Genomic DNA, 22,531 nt, shown 5'->3' with positions numbered 1-22,531 from the left:
TTTTCACATTGTAGAAAGGTTATAGTAGACAGCACATGAGAAGTAACCACCAATTTCTAAAAGAAACTGAGCCCTAACCCAGGTCAGACTAACCCAGGAAAACAAACTGAAGAAAGACTATGGGACTGTGTCATTTCTAATAGTTTCTTAGCTAAGTTGTCCTGCAGGAACTCACCTGGAGTGTGTTCAGCAGAGTTTCGCTGGGATGATGGCAAGCCTTGGCAGCAGGTATGTCTAATACATCCTCTGGAAAGCTAATCTTACACCGGAACACTCTTTAGAACAGCTTTTGCAGACCAGAGAATCACATCTACATGGCATGAGCTGCCACTTCCTTCCAGGACATGGTGTACCTGCTGCGTTGTCATCCTGCTATCGGAGAAGCAGCTGTTGCTGCACTGACACTTCCTTTCCCCCGTTACCAAAGGGCATTGGAAAGCTTTGCTGGCCTCTACGAGGCAAGATAGAAGGGAATCCTCCGATGTGACATTTCATAATTAGCTGTCATCAGCGGCGGGCTGCCACCGGGCTGCTTGATGAGCTGGGACTTGGCTGCCTCTAGGAATCCGGACAGGGATGCAGGGGACAAAGCAGGGAGGTGGCGCAGGGACAAGCTCAGCAGGTCCCTTGGCTCTGCTAAGGGGAAAAGGAAGTCTGGATAAGAAACACAGGCTCTGAATCCTTGTTTTGCTGCTTGCAAAAAGCATCCCTGAGCCAAAGCCTCCTTGCCTCTGGATACGCTAATTATTCTTGTGCCGTTTGTGAAAGGAAGCCTTTGAGATACACTTCAGGACCAACCTTACTGCTGTCTAAGCCTTGCCTTGGGCACAGCTAGAGTGAGCCTCATGATACACCATGTCTAGTATTCCTGGGGCACGTTGCATGGGATATATGGGACGGTTCAAGAGCGAGGTGGGCTGCAAGGCACATCCCACTGAGGTTTGCTTTTCCTTGCATTATGGATGTGGTTTTAGACGTGGAAGAAACAGACTCTCAGGCAAAGAGGCAAAAGGATTATAATGCTAGTGGAAAAGCAGGCCTGAAGTAATCAAGCATCAGCTGGCTCCAAAAAAGGTACTGATTTCTGCAGGCAGGAGTGACGGAGCTGTAGTGGTATCCCAGGAGAGAAAGAGAGACCTAGATGAAGTCTTTAAACCATGAACACTATATCCCAGGCACTCCAAATACCACCTGGGAAACAACAAGCAATTTATCTCCAGGGGTTTGGGGGTGTCTTAGACACCATCCAACACAACCAAGCCTGCCAAATCCACGGTACACTCCATTGCTGCTCCTACATTCCTGCAGACAAGTATTTCCACAGCTGGCTCCTCAGCCTTCCTTTCACCACATTGCAGAGATAAATTTATACGTATGCATGTATGTGTGTATATATATAGAAAATATATACTATTTACATATGATTTTTAAAATATTATTTTTTAAAATATGTGTATATACATATACATATGCATATATGAGACTATCTGACAAAAGTGACATTCATGAGGGTTTCCTGGCATGAGGAGGGGCTGTGGTTGCTTTGCCCTGGGTGGATTTAGCAATCCAGATTTGCTATGCTCCAGCCTTCCCCATCACCCTGAGAAACAGCTGCTCTTCTCCCTCTCCATGTTGTCAAGTCCTGACAGAGTTAATACCAAAATAGCAAGGACATGAAACTTAATCTCTGTTGCTAATACCATAACAGTCAGAGGAAGTCAGAGGAAATTACCTGGGATGCTGCAAGTATTCTGGCTCATTCTTCTGCCAGCATTCTTCATACCAGGGATTAAGGTCTGAGTCAAACTCCCATATCCAGCCAGATGTAAAGCTGTATAGTTGAAGGAATAGAAATCCAACCCTAACACTAAAGAGTCCAAAATAAGGGTCAGGTCCCTTGGGCATTGGTGACAAAGGAGTCCAGGCTCCCGGGGAGATCTTGGCAATGGGGATGGCACCATGAGGTGGACAAAGCCACCATGCCCTAATAAGGGTCCGGAGTGGTGGCTGCTAATGTCCACATATTCCAGCTCCTAAAACCAAGCTGAAAAGAGAGGGGCATTATATAGCTCTTTATTAATAATAGAAAAATATCGGCAAAAGCAGCAGCGATCTCCTTGTAATTTTACGGATAGGGAAACTGAGACATAAGAGCATTAAGCCATTTGAGCAACACTCTCCTCTTAAAAAGAAGTAGCAATCTTAAAAAGGAGTAGCAATCTGAGCCATGGATTCCAACTTTGCTGATTCTTTCCTTACAGATTATAACACTCTGCCACAATCACAGAATAATCCAACCATCAATGTGTGGGGCACAGATCTCCAATGCCAAGGATGAAACGTGCTTTGGATCTAATCCTAGCATGCTCTGGCATAGATGGATGTTCTATTTGTCCATTCTTTGGGCACTTACTTACACCATTAACCTTCCTATTTTCTTGTGCCATCAACACTGATAAACAGTAGCCATTCTCATAGGTGAATCTGGAGAAAGGACGGGTGCAGAAAGATGGATGTGATGAACTTGCTTCAACCACCATTGCACAGTGAGCCATGCAAACAGCAGTCTCCATCCCTGCCATAATCAAACAAACATTCTTGCAGTTACTATCAACTCCTGGAGTCTGTGTTACATTTTTCTTAATAACCATTGCAATAATAAGACATTATCAACATGTAAAGTGATCCATTAACCTCTCTAGTGGCAATAAATTGTGCGGCTTTGCCAGGCTGCCAGGACTTGTTAATGGAAGAGTAAGCAGCAAGTTCATGCTTGGAACAGTCACAAATCATACATAATGCAAAAGTGTGGGTGCTAACCTCACCCTCTGCAGTATAATGGGTAATCCCATGTGTTTATTTATCAGTGAAATCAGTTCTTTGAAGCAGCTCTTAATGAGTTTCTCTGTGGCAACAGCAGCATCCTCCAGTTTATGCTCAGCATCCAGTTTGCAAGTGATTTAAAGCCTCCTCCTCCTCCACTGGAGTCAGCCTGAGTTTTGCCAGGTAAAAAGAAACAGGCCCCTTGACCTCCCCTAAAAACTGAGGCTGCTCAGCACGATTGTGCCATTAAAGAGATCCAAACAGGTAGCTGTTTGTCAGGTTTTGTTTCAACGCTTCTGAAAATGAGAAAATAAAAGCTATGTGGAAGTGGATGATCTTGCGGTCCTTTCCAATCCAAAACATTCTATGATTCTATGTACCAAGTCTTTTTGATGAATGACCTAGTCCAGCATCATGCCTCAGGCATCAGCTGACATTAGGAACATTACAGGCAAATGGAAGAACAGGGCAAGTACATAGTCACAGTCCCCACAGTTATCTTCTAACCACAAGTCGTTTGCACTCAGGGGTTTCGTGACCCAGAATTGGTGTCTTCGAATTTAGCAGCTCACAGTAGATGTTCTTTCATTAATTTGTTGAGTCATTGTTTAAGCCCACCCCTGGGACCCAAGTTTCCAGGCACAGCTGCCATGTAGAGTCCTGGAGCAGAAGAAAAGCCATAGTGTTCTGCTGCAGTCCTGCGCTCAATGCCATCAACCGCAGATAGCTCCTTGCTCCCATGAGAGTCGGGTCATGCTGTTGACCCTCAGAAAGCCTCTGTGGAATAGAAGAGCTTTGTGGAGCAGTTTAGACTTGCTCACCCATGCTGAACAATGCACAAAAAGAAGATGGTGAGAATGAAGAGCTGAGAGTACTGCCAACAAGGATGTTATAACAAAGGCAAGGTAAATAAGTACAGCTACCAAGGGACACAGCAAAACTTCTGATAGCTGGAGAGGAAGGGCAAGAGTGGCCAGTTATCAAGCTTATTTTATAATCAGCATGGAGACAGACACTTTGAGGTATCATTCACCCCCCAAGTAAAGTAGGGAGCTGAAGCACATCTTGTGTTTCAAACCTTCCAAGTGCCCATTTCTCTTCACTGATGACAAAAGGAATCCAGATGACAAGCTCACACAAAAGCAACCAAAGTTTGGAGAGGTAAATGCCACTCCAGATGTCTCCTACAACTGCAGTAGGGTGGTACTACAGCTTAGCAGATACAGGAGAGCTGAAGTAATAAAATACAGACTGACAGGAATTACAGGGAGAGACTCCAAGGCTGAAGATCCAGGGTCAGACACACTTTTCACTTTTCTTAATCTGTCCATATAAATCCACAAAGAACATAACCAAATTGGGTTTAGGTTTTGCCAATGTTAGCAGTTGCTCTTTCAACTGTGCAAACACAGTTTTCTTCTCACTCATAGAAAAGCAATCATTATTGCATGCTTGTGAAACCTGAACTGCAAAACAAAATTTGCCTGAAAGGCTCTTTACCGCATCTGTCAAGACTTAAAAACCCTCCTAACTTCTCTCAGGGGTCTTCTACTTCCCTCCTTTCTTTAAGGACGTGTTGGCCTCTCTTCTATTCATGTGTCTTTCTCTTGGGGCAACAGGAACTCTCTCTCCTTCCCTCACATAGACACATATGCTTTCCCACAATATATTAAAATTAATCAAAGCAAAGTGTAACAAGGATGAAGTTTTAAAAGAGAGAAAATTACTCAGAACAAAAAAGCATTTATCTTCCAGTGTTTGACATAGTCCATATGTCACATATCCTGTTTAAGGCTTAAACTTAGTTCAAGGCTGAGTACCTTCCATGCCATGCTGGGCAAACCCTTTCTTCAGGAAGTGAAGCCAATCAGCAGTGCTAAGCACTACACAAGAACAATCCACTCACATTTTAGACTTGATACTGAGATGCACCAGGTATTTGAGTGCTTCTTGCAGTCACCGGGATCAGACTTTAGACCAGATCCCTGGTAGAAATAGTGCACAGTCATACCCCAGCTGACCTCGTGACTGCTATTGTATGCATCACATCCAGCCTCCGCTATACATCCATCACGTGGGAATGTGGTGCTGTTGCCAAATATCTCCTCTTTTGTTTATATAAGCCTTGGAAGTCAGAGGTGGCCTCTGCGATCCCTTCGTGATGTTTACAGGGGTATCTCCAGGGCAATGAGGTCAGGCGAGTTCCCTCCCTCATTAATTACTGTATCCCTGAGTTATGTGGGAAAAGAGGCGACCTACTGGCACACTAAAACACAAGGGAAATGTCCTTCCATCTAGCAGAGGCCCCGGTTGCTATCTGCTGCTGCTCTTCTGGGCAGGGTTTTCCAGGAGCCTGTCTGCCTGGATGCACGGAGGCTGGGATGCTTTCCACAGCAAGGACCATACACGGGATGGAGGGTGAGGAGGGCAACTGGAGGCTGCATCTGCAGAGTCTGCTTGGTGGCAGTAGGGGAAAAGGAAGTTGCTCTGTCTTCTTTCCTGAAGACATTTTCTGGAGTTTCTAGATCTGTGTCATGACTTTCATCTACATCCGTACCATGACTTTCATTAGAGGCTGTGCCAAGAACTTGCTGGCTTGGTGGACATACCAGTTAATGGGTCTTTGCACTTGTCTAGGAGCAAGCTCAGCAGGTAACCCAAGGCTGAGTACAAAAAGCAACAGATGAGCAGCCATGTGAATATTTCATAGAATCACAGAATGGTTTGGGTTGGAAAGGATCTTAGAGGTCGTCTTGTTCTAACTCCCTGCCATGGGCAGGGACACCTTCCACTAGAGCAGGTTGCTCCAAGCCCCGTCCAACCTGGCCTTGAACACTGTCCGGGATGGAGCAGCCACAGCTTCTCTGGGCAACTTTTGCCAGTGTCTCACCACCCTAATGTCTTCCTAATGTCTAAACTCAATCTCCACTCTGTCAGGTTAAAACCATTCCCCTTCGTCCTGTCAGTAAAGGCCCTCGTTAAAAGCCTATCTCCAGAAATCTTGTAGCCCCTTTAGGCACTGGAGCTGCTCTTAAGGTTTCCTCTTAAGGAGCCTTCTCTTCTCCAGGCTGAACCAGCCCAGCTTTCTCAGCCTGGCTCCAGACTCCAACCCTCAGAGCATCTTTGTGGCCTCCTCCGGACTCTCTCAAGCAGATCCACATCGCTCCTGTGTTGTCAGCCTCAGAGCTGAATGCAGGACTGCAGGTGGAATAGCAGTGAATGGGGAAATTTTGGAATATGTAACATTTACGAACATGTAACATTACATTCTGAGTTAACCTACAGCAGTCTGCATCAGATATGAACTTCTCTGAGTCCAGAAGTGCTTGATCCTGGTTTTTCTGTTTAGGCTTATGCTACTCAGACCTACTAACATGTCTATGAACTGCAGGTGGTTAGACAAACACTGCAAAGTCATCACAGGAGCCTAAATTCCCAATCAACTTCATCAGTACAAGTGATGGACATGCTGCACATGCCTTCAAACGACACACTGATGCCTGCATAACCCAGAGCACCAAAACAGAGTAAAACAAAGTAAGAACACCTGCTCAAGTATTGGGCTGACCTTCATATTCAGCCTGGATTGCTGCACCCAGCAAAGCCACTCACACACACAGCTTGCCCAGAAGAGACAGGGAGGTGACAGTCTCCATGGCTCCCAGATGTGACATAGCCTTGCCACACATAGGGAAGCCCCTGGGCTTTCTGTGGCTGGGGACCATGAATGATCTCTCTCATCCTAGCAAGCTGCTGGGTTATTGCCAGCTCTGATGGAAAAGGCTTGTACGGGAATGGAACTCCACTCCGTGTGTTTTCCCCATCCCTCCCCAGGCTAAAGTGATCATAACATTTCTCTGTAAAACATCATGTAAGACCGGAAAATTGTTTGGTTTTGGTTTTACTTTTAGGCAAGCTAGATCTGCAATGAAACCTGTGCTTATCTTTTAACTCCCAAAGAGGCAGTTTCCTTTACAGTCTGATTCTGGGTGCAATAAAACATAAGTCACCATAGGGACTGCAATCCCAAAGCATCGGCCTGTTCTTGTCTTCCTATTGCTTTGTCATGCCCTAACAAATCAGCTAAGGAGGATTTCTTACAGTGGGAAGTAAGAAATTTCACAGAGATTAATAGGAGCTGCTAAAGAGCTCAACTGCAAGTGGTTTACCTACCAAGACTCCAGGGAAGAATTTGGCTTTGCTACTGATAGAAACCGTAGATACCTTCCAGGATGGAAAATACTGTCAGGAGCTGCAAGTTATCCTTGTTCTCCTCTCATTGTGTTTCCATACTCACGGAGTACAGAACTTAAGTGGGTTTTTCTGGGTGACTTTTCCATTTTACAAAATCATGCCTTATAGATAGATCAGAAGGATACCACATACCACATTGCAGTCTGCACCACTGGTGTCAGTGGTTTCCATTCACTGATCTCCGCTGGGCATACACTGACTTGAAACTTGACTCCCCCATTGCAAATATAAGACACACTTTCCAGCAGTAAATGATTTCTTTCTCTTTTTCATTAAAGACCAGAAAAGAAATTCTAGTCTAAATAGCAATCTATTGGAATGTACTTTCCTCTGATGCATTGTTACCACAAACCACTGTTCCTGGCAGCCTGCTATAAGTATTTGAAAAGCATCCCTTGCTTTAAAGAGTTTTGTCTTTCAGCAGTTAGTAAATACGGCGTGTCTCTTTTGAGGGTCTGTGGTGGTGAGGCCAAGATGTTCCCTTACAATAGTTTGGCTTTTATTTCCTACTGTGCTCTTCGGTCGGAGTTTGCCTCTGCAGACAATGAGTTGAATGAAACCTCAGTGACGAGTCTGGTCGTCTTAATCTGCATCTGCAGTCAGCTACACAATACAGGGAGCTCTCCATAAGGAAATTCAGAATTTGATGGGCTGAAGTACCCTTGCCCATGCCTACATCTGCCACAAACACCTAAACTTCGTCTCTGGGAGCAACTAGAAAGACCTTTATGAGAGCATGATTTGCATTGCCTATCCTATAGGCAATCTGTCAAATAAACCAATAGGTTAGCCCCTACGCTTGCCTACCAGTGTGCCTGGAGCACCTCTAAAAATTAGAAGACAAAATCTTATTCTTCAGGATGGTTTTCACAGTTCTGATGATTACAATTTGGCTTTCTGTTCCCAAGTTCATACATCCTGTAGTGCTTCAAGCTGATACCACTAGACTGTTTGTCTCTGGTCCCATAGCTTGACTGCTTATAGACAGGTGGAAATACGTGTTACAGCTCTCTGTCCCCTCTAGTGGATGAAGTCCTATCTACAAGACTGGACTTCGTATGAGCTGGACCTGCAGGAGACCTTGCTTGCAGGAATATGGGAAAGAGCCCTGTCATCTTCCCATCCCAGGGCTTCCGATCGGGTGAGCAGGAAGATCTTTGCTACTCGTGTGAAGTACTCACCTCTGAGTTCCTGACTCAGACATGACTCAGTTCTTATTCAAGCAAAGCTCCCAGCAAGGCAGGCTGCACCCGCCTTTCACCCTCCTTCTCCACCAGTAGATCCCCAGTGGCTCTGCTGATATAGGTGAGGGTTCCTCATGGAAATGCCAGCTTGAAAAACAGGTAAGCAAGCTGTGAGATAGCAGGGGGGCATTAGCAATCATAAAAAACCCTTGCAAGAAGCACAGACCCTAACTCTGCACCTATTCCATATAAAGAACCTATATAAGTCAGTCACGCTTAAGATATTTCCATCTTTTCCTGCCTCTCTCACTCTCTTTGGCAAGAGACATATGGAACTAATTATGAACAAAGGCCAATTGTTTTAATATTTAGAGTTTTCCACATCAAGCTGCTGGGGTTTTTTTCTTTGGCTGGTTTTAATGCATGTGCATATGCTGAGCAGATACAGAGTTTCTCTTCTTTATTTGAAACGGCTGCTTTAATGTCATGTCCTTAACACCTTCATCCTGGCTTTTGGACTAGGATCAAAACAAAGCATTTTCAGTTCTGCATTAAAATGAGAACAATACATGGAGGAAGGGATTGGCCCCATAGCTCAGCAGATTTTGCTCTCCCAGTTAGACTGCTCTAAGGAAAAGAGTGTGGGCCAACATCTTTTCCATTTGGCTAAGCAAATTCAGGATACCGCTATGGAGTTGGTGAATTGAGAAGCTCCCACTTTGGATACATTCATTCCAAACTGCACCTGGACCAGTACCTGTAACTGAGCATGGAAATGAACGCAACATCCAAAACAAATATTTACAAAAGCAGAGAATTATACCTGGATGTATACAGGACATATGGACATATTACACCTGGACCTCTAGTGCTGCAGGAAGTCTGTGGGAAGGGGGAAGAAAGTCTTTTTTTCATTTCCAAAACACTTGTGTACAACCTAGAGTATAAAGGTAGTTTCAGAGTTGTGTTCCAGACAAGGGAAGTATCATTATCTATGAGTCTCTAAAGTGGTTTCATAAGAGAAAAAAGAAGTATGTGTTGAGACTGGCTTTGTGAAGGCAACACTTCACAATTATAGACTCTGATATACTAATATTTATAAGTGCACATAGAAGCTGTAAGAATCACCCAGCAGGCTTTCACTGATACATATATGAGTGGTGGTGTCTGTTCTTTGTACTTATGCATTGCTCTGTGCCATACAGACCACATAGCCTGAATCGGTGAGTGCTCATGTTCCGCTGAGCAGCCCAAGGATCTGTTCGAGCCCTGTGCTCTGGGGTACGTGTTTCCCAACATCTAGGAGAGAAGAATATCTGAACGTAGGATTTAACATTAATCTCTGCACCAGATGGTGATACACCAGATACTCTTTTTGAGGTGAACATGTGATCTACTGTACAGCAAACCAGAGGGGTCTGCAGTCACATGGCAAAATGTATTATAACTCTGATAGAGCTTTGATTAGACAACTGACCTGGTTACCATCTGTAGCAACAAGAAGCGAGCTTGACATTTTTGGAACATTCTCCCCAGAAGCTTTATTCTTCCACCTCTGTGGCACAGCAATCCTGCTGAGCAAACTACACCGAGAAACAGAAGGAAGCTAAAGATATGCTGCTCGAAGCATGTTGTTAAGGTTACAAGGCTTGGGTTTTCCTGTCTTTTTTTTTTTTCCTTTTCCCCTTTTCCCCCCTCCTTCTCTCAAACAAGCCACATCTTGACTCATACGGTCTGATGTGAAACCTCACTCAGCTATTTGATAGTTGGGAAATCTAGATGAGACTGTAAGTTATTTCAAAGGAAGCCTGTGTGTGCAGTGAACTCTCTCTCACATACACACGCACACACACCCCCGAGTTAGCTCTGCACTATGGTAATACAGGCAGCTGTGACTCCGGGTGGGACCCGAAGACTCTTATTCAAAATACCATATGGATCACTGAGGAGACGCAGTGTGGAAAGGGTAAGCCATGATTTCTTTGTCCTGAATGCATGCCCAGAGGATGAGGAGGGGACCGTTTGATAGCAGTTGTCTGCCCCGTTAGTAGTCAGAGTTAATAGGGGTTAGGTCATGGTGTGGAGAAATTACTATTGGTGTATAGCACGGTGTGGAAAAATTACTATTGGTGTATGGCACGGTATGGAAAAATTGCTACTGGTGTATGGCATGGTATGGAGAAATTACTGCTGGTGGGATCTGTATGATGATGAATGTGAATTAATACTAGTCAGACCCTGTGTGATAACTTGGAGTAAAAACTGGTACCAGCAGGAACAGTAAGATAACATGTAGCAACTAAAACTAGTTAAAGGCTCTGTGATAAGGCTTAGAGGTAATAATTTCTGAAGAAGGTAATTTCTAATAACCAGTACTCATTGAGAAAGGGTGATGGCAGCACCGACCTGTAGAGTGGGGAGTAAATAATAGTAATGTCAAATAGTTAAAGGCAGTGGAACGCTCAGGGTGATGTGGAAGGGCTCTCTGAGTGAACACAGATGAAGATGCCCAATAGTGTCTGTCCCAGCTGAGACATACACCTAGCTGTGCTTGCACAGGGCAATATGGGCTCTACAGTGCGCAAAGCGTTGGTCTGCACGGTGCCAGCCAATGTGACACTGTGGGACTGTCAGTCCCTGGTTAGCTGAGGTGACACCGTTGCTTCCTTGCCATGGCAGGCATAGCAGGGGGATCCAGGGATGCTGCAATTATGTCATTAATTCCCTGGAAGCACATTGCTTTAGCAGGAGCACCCAGGTGACCAGAGGGGATCCCGTCTCTTTGCAGTATTGACAGGCGGGCAAAGGGGTGATGTCTGGGACACAAGTCCCAGCTCAGAGGGTGATGCACACTGCAAAGCACTCTGCAGCTTGCACACCCCTTCTACTTGTGACTGCTGATATCCCTGTGCTCAGCATGGAATGGACATGCTCTGCACGCTCACAGCCACAGAGGGTATAGGTAGGGTGGGCAAGGGGTGCTGCACCCACTGCTGCATGCCTGGTGGCACGTGTAGAAGTTCTACAAGCCCAGAGCAGTTCAGAGTTTCTCCATGAAGGATGGAGCAAAACCTTTGCTCGAGGCATCTCTTTTGCTGAACAGCAGGTTTGTGGCAGCCGAAACAACCTGTGAGTTTACTTTGACTCTGTTGCATGTGTCAATCAAAAAAACAAAATCTCTCTTTGGACATTTCAAACTATTTGGGTTTTTTTACTTCATTTTTTCTTTCAATCAGTGTAATTTAATTTGGATAAATGCTTCATTTTTTTAATGGATATAAAAAGAATCCCCCAAAATTAAATGCAGGTCGGAAACTGTTTCAGTTAAACACAAAGCCCTTTTTTGTTGTTGTTTGTTTGCTTTTCTTCCAACTCCATTTGGCATATGGGAAAGCAGAATAACTTCGTGTCAACCTGGAACATATTTTCTTTGCCTTTCCAGTCCATCAAGCAAACCAAAGATAATCAATTATTCACACAGCTTCGGTCTGCCATTGTTTGATGGCTGTTTGTTGCTTTGGAGCGCAGTCAGAAATGGCCCTCCAGGTAAATTTAAGTTTTGAGTTTTCAAGATGCTGCTTCTGAGAGGGGCCAGGGGCAGGTTTTATTGTGTCCCATATACAGTGCCCAGCACCGCTATAACATTGGACAGGGTTCCCCCCTCCACAGAGGCACTGCGGTTGCGAAGCCTCATCAGAGGCGTCTGTGACAGCAGCTGCTATTGCAAGTGTGGGGAGGCAAAATCTGTTGTCTCCTTCAAAGGCAGCCCTTGCAAGGTGGCAGGTGACGTTTTGGCCAGAGCAAGCTCCCTGTGGCTGCTGTGGGGGCACCACCATCCTCTGCTGCTGCTGGCCACAGCGAGCCCTTGCCCATCTGGAAGGGCTCATGCTTTCCTGCAGACTGTATCTGAGACTGATGAGCTAGAGACAAGTCATATAACATTGTGGAAAATGGGAGAGCACTCTCCTCCATGCACACACACATCCCCTTTGCAAACTTGCTATCCCTACCTGAGCAACAGCTGCCCAAGTCTTTGCTTTCCTGTGTGTATTAGTCCATGTGATGGAGAGTGGTAAAAACCAGCAATATTCTCACAGGTGGTTTCCAGGAGGTAACCGCATTGTGGGGAGAAAGGGAGAGCATGAAGATACCTGCAGAAGGTGTTGGAGAAGGTCAGTGTTTATACAGGAGGCAACAACAGATACAACAAGGATGACCAGCACTGCGGGGGACTTGGCCGTGTGTACACACTTAACAGCCCCACGTACAGCCCAAGTCACCAGCTGCTGTTGGGGCGGGGAGGCTCTGTTGTTTTATTTTCACTGACATCCACAGTTTATTTCTCTCCTTCCCACTTCTTGACCTAAAGCTGGGGTGGTTTAGGCTTCTTGTCAGGCAAATGCTAGAGCCTTGCTATGATGGTTGCCAAAGGATTTCGTAGGATGGTTTTTGCAGCTGGCTTTTTTTTGTCCTAAATCTCTTATCTTTGCTGTTATTCTCTCTGCCTCATCATAGAGCTGCTCTGTCAGGCACCTGGCCCATGAGGCTGTAGGGAACCTGGTTGAAGCATACATCGCGGTCTCTCTCCTAGAGTCCCCACCAGCTAGAGGTGACAGGGCAGGTCCCTTGCACTTAGGGTCCTGAAGACACACAGAACTTGTGTTTCTAAGCTCAGAGTCAACAAAATCCCACTGCAGGAATGCAAGACCCCAAAATACGGTCCCAAGTGCACAAGTTTTATGTGTAAAGTCTGAGATGTGAGAGACCTGTGCAATGCATGGCATACATCTAGCAGAAGAGATGGTTTTGCAAAGGCTTTTAGAAGTCCAAATAAAAAATTGCAGTGCTAAATATTAGTTGCTATGGCACAGAGAACACCAGACATGTCCGCTGAGTCAGAATTGAGCTTTGTGCCATGGGACACACCAGCAGACAGTGCCAGGACTGAAAGATGTGTTCAGTTCATCTAAGCTGATATTGAAGTCTATGAGAAATCTCTGCCCTGGCCAGCACCTTGGGCTGCTTTTGGGATCACTGCAGAGGTGGTCAGCATACTCTGCAGGGCTAGCAGAAGTGACCTCTTCAACGCCTGCCAGCTTTCTTTTAGCCAGTATATAGAGGGACCCCTTGGTCAGAAGAGGCCCTCCCCACAAACCAAGAGACATGAACCCCATCCCTAACACAGTATTTCTCGACACAAAGCCCTCCCCATCAGATCTTCCTTCTCTGGGTCTCCTTTTCCCACCAGTAAACAGGCACGTTAAATACATAGCCCTTTCTCTCTTTGCATTATTAATGTGAGATTGTTTATGCCTGAGAGCTATCTTTATTATATCCATGTGCTGCGACCGTGTGAGAGGAAGATGAATAGTCTTGCTAATGTCTAACAAATGCCTAGCACCATTCAGAGATCTCTTTCTGCTGTTGCAAGCCACTGGTAAAGAAGAACACATATTTACTCCTTCTCTCAAGACCTCACTGGCTATTTTCCAGCCATGGGAATGTTTCTCACCACAAACACAAGGCATTGCTTTTTGGAGTAAAAAAGCTGAGGGAAAACATGTGGCTTTCTTGTATTAAAAAAGAACAAGTCTGCCCTCCCTTCTGCCTTCAAGGCTCAAAGGATGGTACTACAGATGCTGTATAGAAAGGAAGGCCACCTCCAGACTAAATGAAATACTGTAAGAAATGAATCAAGCTGGGAGAGATATGGCTGGAAAAGCCATTTTAAATCAGGTCTTGCAGTTTGCAACCCAGCTTTAGGTCCCAGCTCTCAGCTACAGTAAATTAAAGGCCCTGTGCCCAGTTGTGTCAGTGGATGCTTGCAGCTCAGCAGGATTTTAGCCCAGATTGCTTTTTTATTTCTTATGCTTTCAAGAAGATAAACTAAGATTAAAAACGCAGCCAGAGCTCCAAGCCAGAACTCCACTGTCCATTACACAAGTGTAAATCTATACCGGTGTGGAGCTGGGACTGGTATTTACCTATGACACTTCCTCTCCGAATGGATACACATGAATACTCATTCATATCATGACTTTAAAACACACCAGGCAGAGATAAATCTGTAAATGGATATTAATTGCCATAGAAAACAGATGGCAGAAGACAAAGCTCCCATGCTCTTATCCCAAGCTGCAAGCACGTTAAGAATGCGGCAGGAAACGTCATTCCTCCTATAAATAAATTTCTCTTGAGTAGAGAGAGCCCAGGGCTGAGAAAAAAAGTCAGTCTTTCTGCTCTGCAGGCCAAGTCTGAGGCAGGTTTTCCCACGCTATTCTGCAGCTTATAGCGACCTTTGCTTTTGGCAAGGAGAAGGTTGCCTTCAAGCAAATCCAGCAAAAGCATTCGGGTATGTCTTGCTGTTGCACAAATCTACCAGGGTTTTTACTAGTCTGAGTTATTGATTTTCTACCAGACAAAGCATAATTCAGCATTTGGTTTGTTATTAATCATTTTTTCTAGCATGGATTGAAGAGAAAAGCGGTTGGGAACCTCTCACACCAAGGACTGCAGTGCAGAGTCTAACGGGGAAGAATGAGGCAGGCTTTGCGGCGTTCACAGTGGAGTGGTCCTCATTTGTTAAAGCCTCTCATGCGAGCCTCTGTGCTCAGGCACTCACTCTGACATCACGACAAAGTGAGTGCTTCAGGGGAAGTTGATCTTTCCAGTTCACGCTATTTACTTGCTAACTACACTGGCACTCAGGTCCTGCAGACCTTCTCTTGGCACCTGCAGTGATATTTTTTGGACAAAACTTTTACCTTGACAGCATCACTGCCAATCTGATGCACTGCTGAAGTGACAGTTACTCAGGCAGTGTGGATAACAAAAGAACAGTAGACAGGCTGAGAAAGTTGGGGCTGTTCAGCCTGGAGAAGAGAAGGCTGCGTGGAGACCTCATAGCAGCCTTCCAGTATCTGAAGAGGGGCTCTACAAAGATGCTGGAGAGGGACTTTTCATCAGGGACTGTAGTGATAGGACAAAGGGTAATGGATTTAAACAGCGGAAGTTTAGATTGGACATAAGGAAGAAGTTCTTTACTATAAGGGTGGTGAGGCACTGGAACAGGTTGCCCAAAGAAGTGGTAAATGCAGTGTTCATGGCCAGGTTGGAGAGAGACTTGGGTGACATGGTCTAGTGTGAGGCGTCCGTGCCCAGAGCAAGGGGTTGGAAATGAGTGATCTTAAGGTCCCTCCCAACCCAAACCATTCTGTGATTCTATATTTGAGTGTAGAATTTGTCCAAGACAGAGCAGAAGCCCTGAAGCAAGGAACTCCTGTTGTCTTAGCTTTTTTTCTGGAACTTACTCAAGTTGCAAGGTGACGAAACAAATACACACACTTAAAGCAGCATTTTGCAAAACACTTTATTTGCAGTGAATTATTCACCAGCCCTATAGACAAATAATTGTTATCATTAAAAGAAAAGAATAAGAAGATAAGCTTAAGTAGAAAAACTGTCACCTGTGTAATTCTCTGATATAATCACTTGTGACTACTGGAACATCAATTTTATCTACTTCATCTGAGCTTTATCTTTTCTGACCTGTTCACAAGTATTTTGGTGGAATTGGTTTAATTTGAACTCTACCTAGACAGATAAATGCTTGGTGCACCCTCTTGGGTGTCTGGAAGTTGTAATATTTTGTGACACTTCTAAAAGGTGTAACAAATGAGAACAGACTTTCCTGTGAAACGGATCAGGAGCTGTGCCAGACTTTATCCCCCCAAAATGCATTCAGGTTAACAGTGCAGGAGATGAGAGCACGGCAGAGGCTAATGGATAGTGACTGGTGAACTCCACAGAGTTCAGAGCCAGGATACTGCTCAAATTGGCTTTCAAATGGTTGAAGCTTAACTGAATTATTGGAAGCTCTCAAGGCCTGGAGACCTCACAAGCACAGGCTCTGCTGTGAAATTTCCAGTGCTTCAGATTCTTATTTTGACCAGAAAATGAAAAGCTTTCTTCATTACAGTTTGGCATTTGTTGCCTTCGCGTTGGCCAGACCCTGGAATAGCAATGATAGGTCAGGGGACAGAGCAAGGGCAAGCCAGAGGACAGAGGCTGGGAGCCAAAAATGAGCCAAGGGTAAAGAGAAAGAGGGGTCTTGTGAATCCAGTTGTAAAGCTCTGGAGAGGGTATAAAGGCTCCTGTGGTTCATGGACCCTTTTGGTCTTCCAGCCCGATCAAAAGGCTTTCTCAGGTAGCTAGTACCATGCCTGGATCATACCCCCACCAGCACCCCAAAGCTCAAGAGATATGATGGTGTAAGTACCAGAGTAGTTTGTCTGGAGGTAGTGCTCTATAGTCTGAAAGGCAAGAACTTACCATCCCGACAATGAGTTACTTGGAAGGGCTTTTATATGCAGAGACTGTGCTTCATGCAAGCTCAGCAAGTGATAGATAATGAAAATTGGTAGCTTGGGTATTTGAAATGTCTTCCAAGCTTCCCACCCTAAACACCTAGTTCTAATTCAGCTCCTAGCCAGGACTTATCCCTGAAAGTGCTTGCAAATGCCCTCAGCTGGGTTTTAAAGTCCAGGCACAGAAAGCCTCTAGACTTTATCAATTCATGATCCATACAAAGGACTTCTAACATGTTGCTTCAACCATTTCCCGAACTAACAGCATTGTCAGACATCAAGAGCAAAGTATACAACATGCCTTTTTTCATTTCTTAATTTCTTGATTAATCTTTTAATCCATTTAGATAGGGACACTGTAAATATGTGGGGGAAAAATAAAAACACCACAAATACCCACCCAAAGAAGTTGTGACTGCTCCATCCCTGGCAGTGTTCAAGGCCAGGCTGGACAGAGTCTTGGGCGACTTGGTCTAGTGTGAGGTGTCCCTGCCCATGGCAGGGAGTTGGAGCTGGATGATCTTAAGGTCCTTTCCAACCCAAACTATTCTATGATTCTATGAAAACAGTGGACAAGAACCAAACTTAGCCATCACAGAGGCTTTTCCATTTTCACTCTTGAGACATCTTTGGTCCAGACCAGGCCACCAACACAAGTCTGGTTTAACACCAGTTCAGAAAGTTGGATTTAGATTTCAAACACGCTTCCAAACTTTCTGCCTGAGCTTAGCTTATTTCCTGGTGAAGTATATATTATCCTCATTGTTTCAGTCATTTCTAATGGCATCAAAGAAACGGTGACTTTCCATCTTACCAGCAGATGGATAGGAGTAATTCTTCTGCTTTTATTTTTCTTGTTGGGACCAAAGTATCAAACTCTTCAAATTGCACAGGCAAGGCTCGCAATTAGTCTCCACTTCCCAAAGATACCACATGAAAAGCTTTTGAAAAGATAATGGGCTGCAAATGATGCCATTTAGTCACCGCACACACTCTACAATCCAGCTGTACTTCTGGAATATATTTAGAAGGTGCAATTAGGGTTGTGCATGTTTTGGAATAAGTGAGCAAGTTTCTTAACTGAGGTTGAAATTCACTTTAGTTTCCAGCACTACCTCTAGAAAAGCCTCTAAGTCTTGATGGGGTGGGACTGTGGACATCTATTTTCTCTCCAGGTTTTGCATCATCATTTATTAGGTAAATTCCATGTGAAACAGTAACTAGGGACCAATTACCTGCAGTTAATGTTGATGCACTAAGTATCTTCCCTTTAGAGATCTATGTGCAGAACAAGAACCATTTCACTGCTTTGCCATTTTAGTTCAGAATAGAAATCACTGAAAGAGTGAACCTAACCAGCCTTAACTCAAAAGTTTCTGCCAAAGGGAGTTTCCACCTTGCCAGTTCCCAGCAGAAAGTGATGACATGAGATGTGTTTTGGAGAAACACATCTAAGAGAGATTAAAGGTAGATTATGTTTCTGCTAGTGTGCATTTCCCATGTCAGCTGTCTTCTAGTGCCTTCAGCCAGCCTACATTTACAAGTTTGTCATGCAACTGCAGTAATTTTTACTGCCATTTTAAGCTTCTTCGATAGTCAAAGAAGAAAAAGTGATGTGTGTGACAACTCATCCCAACATCTTCAAAGATAATATAGGATGGGATAAATTGTCCTCTGTGTTGACATCCATCTTTTGTTAACCGTAGAGGGAACAAAGGCACTTCCAGTTAGAGGAGATAAACACCTCTGCCGTATCTGCTCTGCGTGCTTGCTCCTGGACACCAGATCCAGATGAGGCATCTGGACTAGCCCAGCTCAGATGTGAGCATCCCCACAACAGAGGCCTGACCCCCATGACTGTGCGCTCACTTAGCTCTGCACATGGCTCTATGAATCTCTGGTTTATCAGCCCAGGATTTGTTCTGGGAAGTCCTCCATTACCACCTCTAATAGTTGTTGGACTTGTAAGGGAAGTTGTCTGTCCTTGGAGGCCCATCTTTCACTGCAGTATAGACACCATCTGATATCCAATGCAATATGTACCTCTTATCAGTTTCTCTGTGTTATGCCTGTATTTGCTGCATTTGAAGTAGACGCTGAGATCTGGCTGGGCAACACCACTGTGAGATGCTCAGGGGAAGTGCACAGGCTCAGTGCACTTATCTGACCAGTGTGATCCATGAGAAATCATCACTTTTCAAAGAGGAGAATGCCCATACTCTTTTCCTACTCTACAGCACTCAAAAAAACTTTCCAACATCTTGTTTGTATTAATCCTTTTGCTGTACATTCAGTAACCAAAGTATGTCGCTAACCACCATGCTTGTCCTGCATAGGTTGTCATATTATCCACGATGCTATGGAACATCTTAGGAACCTGAATGAGATGGCAACAAGTGACTTTCTGCCTTTCAGACTTCCCTTAATCAAACCTAATCCGTCAGCAGACAGCAGGGAGGAAAGGGAGCAAGGTTAAAACCCCACAAGTAGTTTGTCCTCATTAAAGGTCCAGAGTTTCACAGAAACCCAAGAAAAGTGAGTTGCAAACATTTCACAGTCTCTGCTTTCTTCAGAGCTGAGCTCAAAGCTGTTACTGTTGCCTGAGGGCAGAGCCTGGAGTTCCCAATTTTTGAAAGTACCATCCAAGAAAACCTGTCAAGGCTAATATGATGGATGGGCTATTGCAAAAGGGAAGCTTGGCAATCCTAGGTCACAATTTAAAATGATTCCTTATAATACATCAGGCTTTAGATATTGCAAAGGCTTTGCAGACATTGATCCTCTCCAGAGCTCTGTAAGACCCATCCAGTGCTGTTGTTCCCACTTGGCAGTCAAGATGCTTTCCAGGTAAAACCAAGGTGAACTGGTGACATGGTGCAAATCCGGGTGTGTTTGAAGCAGGATCAAACTTCAGGGCTTCTGTTAGCTGGAAGTGCACATCCACATCCCCTTCCTTCCTCTCCAGCATCTCTCCACCCAACCCACTGGCAAACCACACCAGAGACTGGGAGGAGGCTTTCTAATTTTCATAATTTCCACTCTGAAATGCTGGAAAACTTCCTTTTTCCATCCCTGACTTTGCTGTAATGCAGCCATCATGTATCCTCCTGTAAACTTTCAAATGCACCAATAGGAGCTGTTTCCTGCAGATGAAAAAGGGTTTGCTTCAGTTAGGGCCAGTGGGAACCTGGCCAAGAAGAGTCACAAAACCAGAGGACACTGCTTTTTAAAAGCACAGTTATGTTAGTGCATTCCAATGCATCCAATCAGACACCGGAGAGTAGTTAAAGTAGCCTTGGGACCAATCTCCAGCTTCTCGAGGATGGTGTTAGGGAAAGATAAGCAGATGACCTAGTCATCAGTCATAGCAGACTGTGTGGAGCTGGCCAGACTATTGGTTGCAGCAGCATTTTGCAAACTTAATTCCTGGGCTTTGCAGTAAACTAATCCACAGATGCTGTTATCCACCCTAGACTAGAAGGGAAATTGGTGAGAGATTTAGGACAGGGGTACAGACAGCATGAATGCTTTTCTGCAAAGGCAAAGAGATGCTGTGAGGTGTCTGAACATCTCCTATAGAGCCCAGCACTGGTGTTTTCTTTGAAGTCAGCACCTTTCGTTCCCCAAGGGTCCTCTATTTAAGGGGCTCAAGGGGAAAGAAATAAACATTTTGGAGAGAGGGGAGCAAAACATCTCTGAAAGTCAACATCTTTTAGAGAGATTCCAGGTGGAAACCCACAAATCCAGATACCCTGAATCCCTTGAAGATGGATCAGGCATCTTCTGCAGCCCAGGGTATGTACCACCGCCCTCTCACATGCCGCCCCTCTCCCATGAGGTCAAGAAAAGACAGGACTGGCTTCAGATTCTTGGGCACTGGCCTCCCAGAAACCTTCTGTTGTTTGTGTTTCATAATGATTGCCCATTGGGGAGACGCTGACCATCTTTCCCTCCCAGTTCCTAGCTTGTGAAACCAAGAAATACCAGCATGAAAAGGTCTGTGTTCTTTTATCCTGGAATGAACTGACCACATCTGGTCAGACAGGGACAGAGCCCAGAATACCATCTATGTGGGCTTTTCTTTCCCATGACAGTTTCCCAATCAAAGCTTGAGTAAATATGAGGTCATCACCAATTTATAATTGCTGAGATTTATGCCTCTCCTGATCACATTTTATAGAAGCAGCAACAGCCTTTCATTCTTGCTATTCTGCACATATCTTAATCACTCTTCTGACAAAAAAAACCTATTTTGAAATCAAACAGATTCACAGAGGCTGTTCCCTGCCAAAGCAGTGATTCTTGTCTGACTGGACCACTGCCCTGTACACTGTTGATTTTGGTGGGCTTCAGACATAAATCTTCCCAAAGACCATTTCTCTCACTGCACAGAATAACAGCTCTATTGTTACAGCTACAATGCATTTGAGACATGTCTCCATTGCTCCTTAGACCATGGCAGCCAATGAGGCTGTTCTCATAGCTGAATACCCTGTTTTATCTCCTTTTCATGATGGAGTAGAGCAGTGCCACGCACTGTACCTGGGGAAGGTGAGGGTGATGGGGCTGCTGCTCTATGTTCCTTCTTGTTGGCTGAGAAGTAGCTTGGAGAAGTGTTTATACCAAGGGCTAGATGGAAATGGGCAGTCATTTATGTTCCTCCTGAATCCTGCAATATCCCAAATCAGGTCAGTCAGGATTAGCTTTTTCTTCAAGTGCCTGGTTCACACAGACTGACACCTTGGCTCTACAGAGGAAGTTTTTCCTGGCTTTGCAAGGTTGTGGCATGGCTTTGTCAATTGTCCATAATGAGGTGAACCCAAGTTTCTACCTCCACTGTCAATGCCCTTAAGAGGTTATTCTGCAACCCACACGTGCATGGCTTACTAAGAGGAATAGACTATGCACTGCCAGTATTTGTCTGCAAGGTAAAGGGAGTGTTGCAGGGACCAAGAACAGCTCTCCATTCGAAACAGAGATGGAGTGGGAACCAAATAAGGGCAACACAACACCAAGAGCCACGACTGAAGATCAAAAGACTTTCAACCCTGTGGGAGCTTCATGTCTGGGTAGAGACCGGGCTGTGACTGAGTCACATCTGGAATTGCACAGCGTATGTGCTGTGCAGGACCTACAGGAGAGGGCATAGCATGGTATTTCGGGCTGGCACGGAGGGCCTGGTGGGAACCGCCCGGAAGAAATGAAGGCAGTCTTGCATGTGGTTCAAAGAGAATTGCGTGGATAGAATATAAGGCCCTAAGCAATGGAGAAGTGAATTTATTCTAACCACATAAAGCTATTTAACTTGTGAACAACATTAGCTGGGTTTTGACCACTTTTTTTTCCAAGCTACTGTGGTGCTTGGGCAAAACTTTCAAGTTCATCATTCTCTTAAAAGTTCCTACATTTATTTTCCTTAGACTTGAGACTTCTTTGGATTTTTTAAACAAAAAAAGAAAATCTGCCATATCCTTCAGCTGCAAATGATTTAATAGCTCTTGGCTTTGTGTGATCTGAATATTTTCTTGTTCTCTTGCTTTGCAGCTGTGACCTACTTAATTACAAGCAGGAAACAAACCCCAGAATCATTAGACATTCTGCCTGGCTTGAAGAAGGGGAAAAAAGTAAAAATCTCATGTTGTTAAATACTAGGATGTCCTTCTTAATAACAGGAAGTTGAGCTCCAGATAGCAACAACGAACATTTGAATTCTTTGTGCATCAAGATAAGGATAGTAAAGAGCTTATGGGTTTTAGTTTTTATGGCATGGATGTTTTGGGGGCAGGGGAAATGGCAGCCATTTCTAACAGCCAAAATGGGAATGAGTCATAAATTTCTAAATCAAGACTGTAAATCCTCTTTGTTTTAACTTCTGATTAGATTCAGCCTGCTGTCCATAGAGAC

At 44.6% G+C, this 22,531-nt stretch overlaps 1 protein-coding gene across 2 annotated transcripts in view; it reads left to right on the top strand.

Moving 5' to 3' along the window:
• Positions 1-22,531, top strand: part of FRMD4A (FERM domain containing 4A) — a gene marked incomplete at both ends in the record, with an annotated part of 371,294 nt that overhangs the window by 158,080 nt on the left and 190,683 nt on the right. Inside the window, one exon of one of the 2 annotated variants that reach the window (XM_080618703.1) lies at positions 9,560-10,227. The exons of the other annotated variant lie outside the window; for it this stretch is intronic. Coding sequence (XP_080474829.1) covers positions 10,135-10,227 — 93 coding nt within the window. Of the gene's footprint in view, positions 1-9,559; positions 10,228-22,531 lie in introns of those variants that run through there. 2 annotated transcript variants of the gene reach the window in all.

Source organism: Psittacula echo (assembly GCF_963264785.1).
Source record: "Psittacula echo genome assembly, chromosome: 1".
Classification (NCBI taxonomy): domain Eukaryota; kingdom Metazoa; phylum Chordata; class Aves; order Psittaciformes; family Psittacidae; genus Psittacula; species Psittacula echo.
The sequence above is the reverse complement of the archived record's forward strand: the minus strand, read 5'-3'. Positions and strand labels throughout refer to the sequence as shown.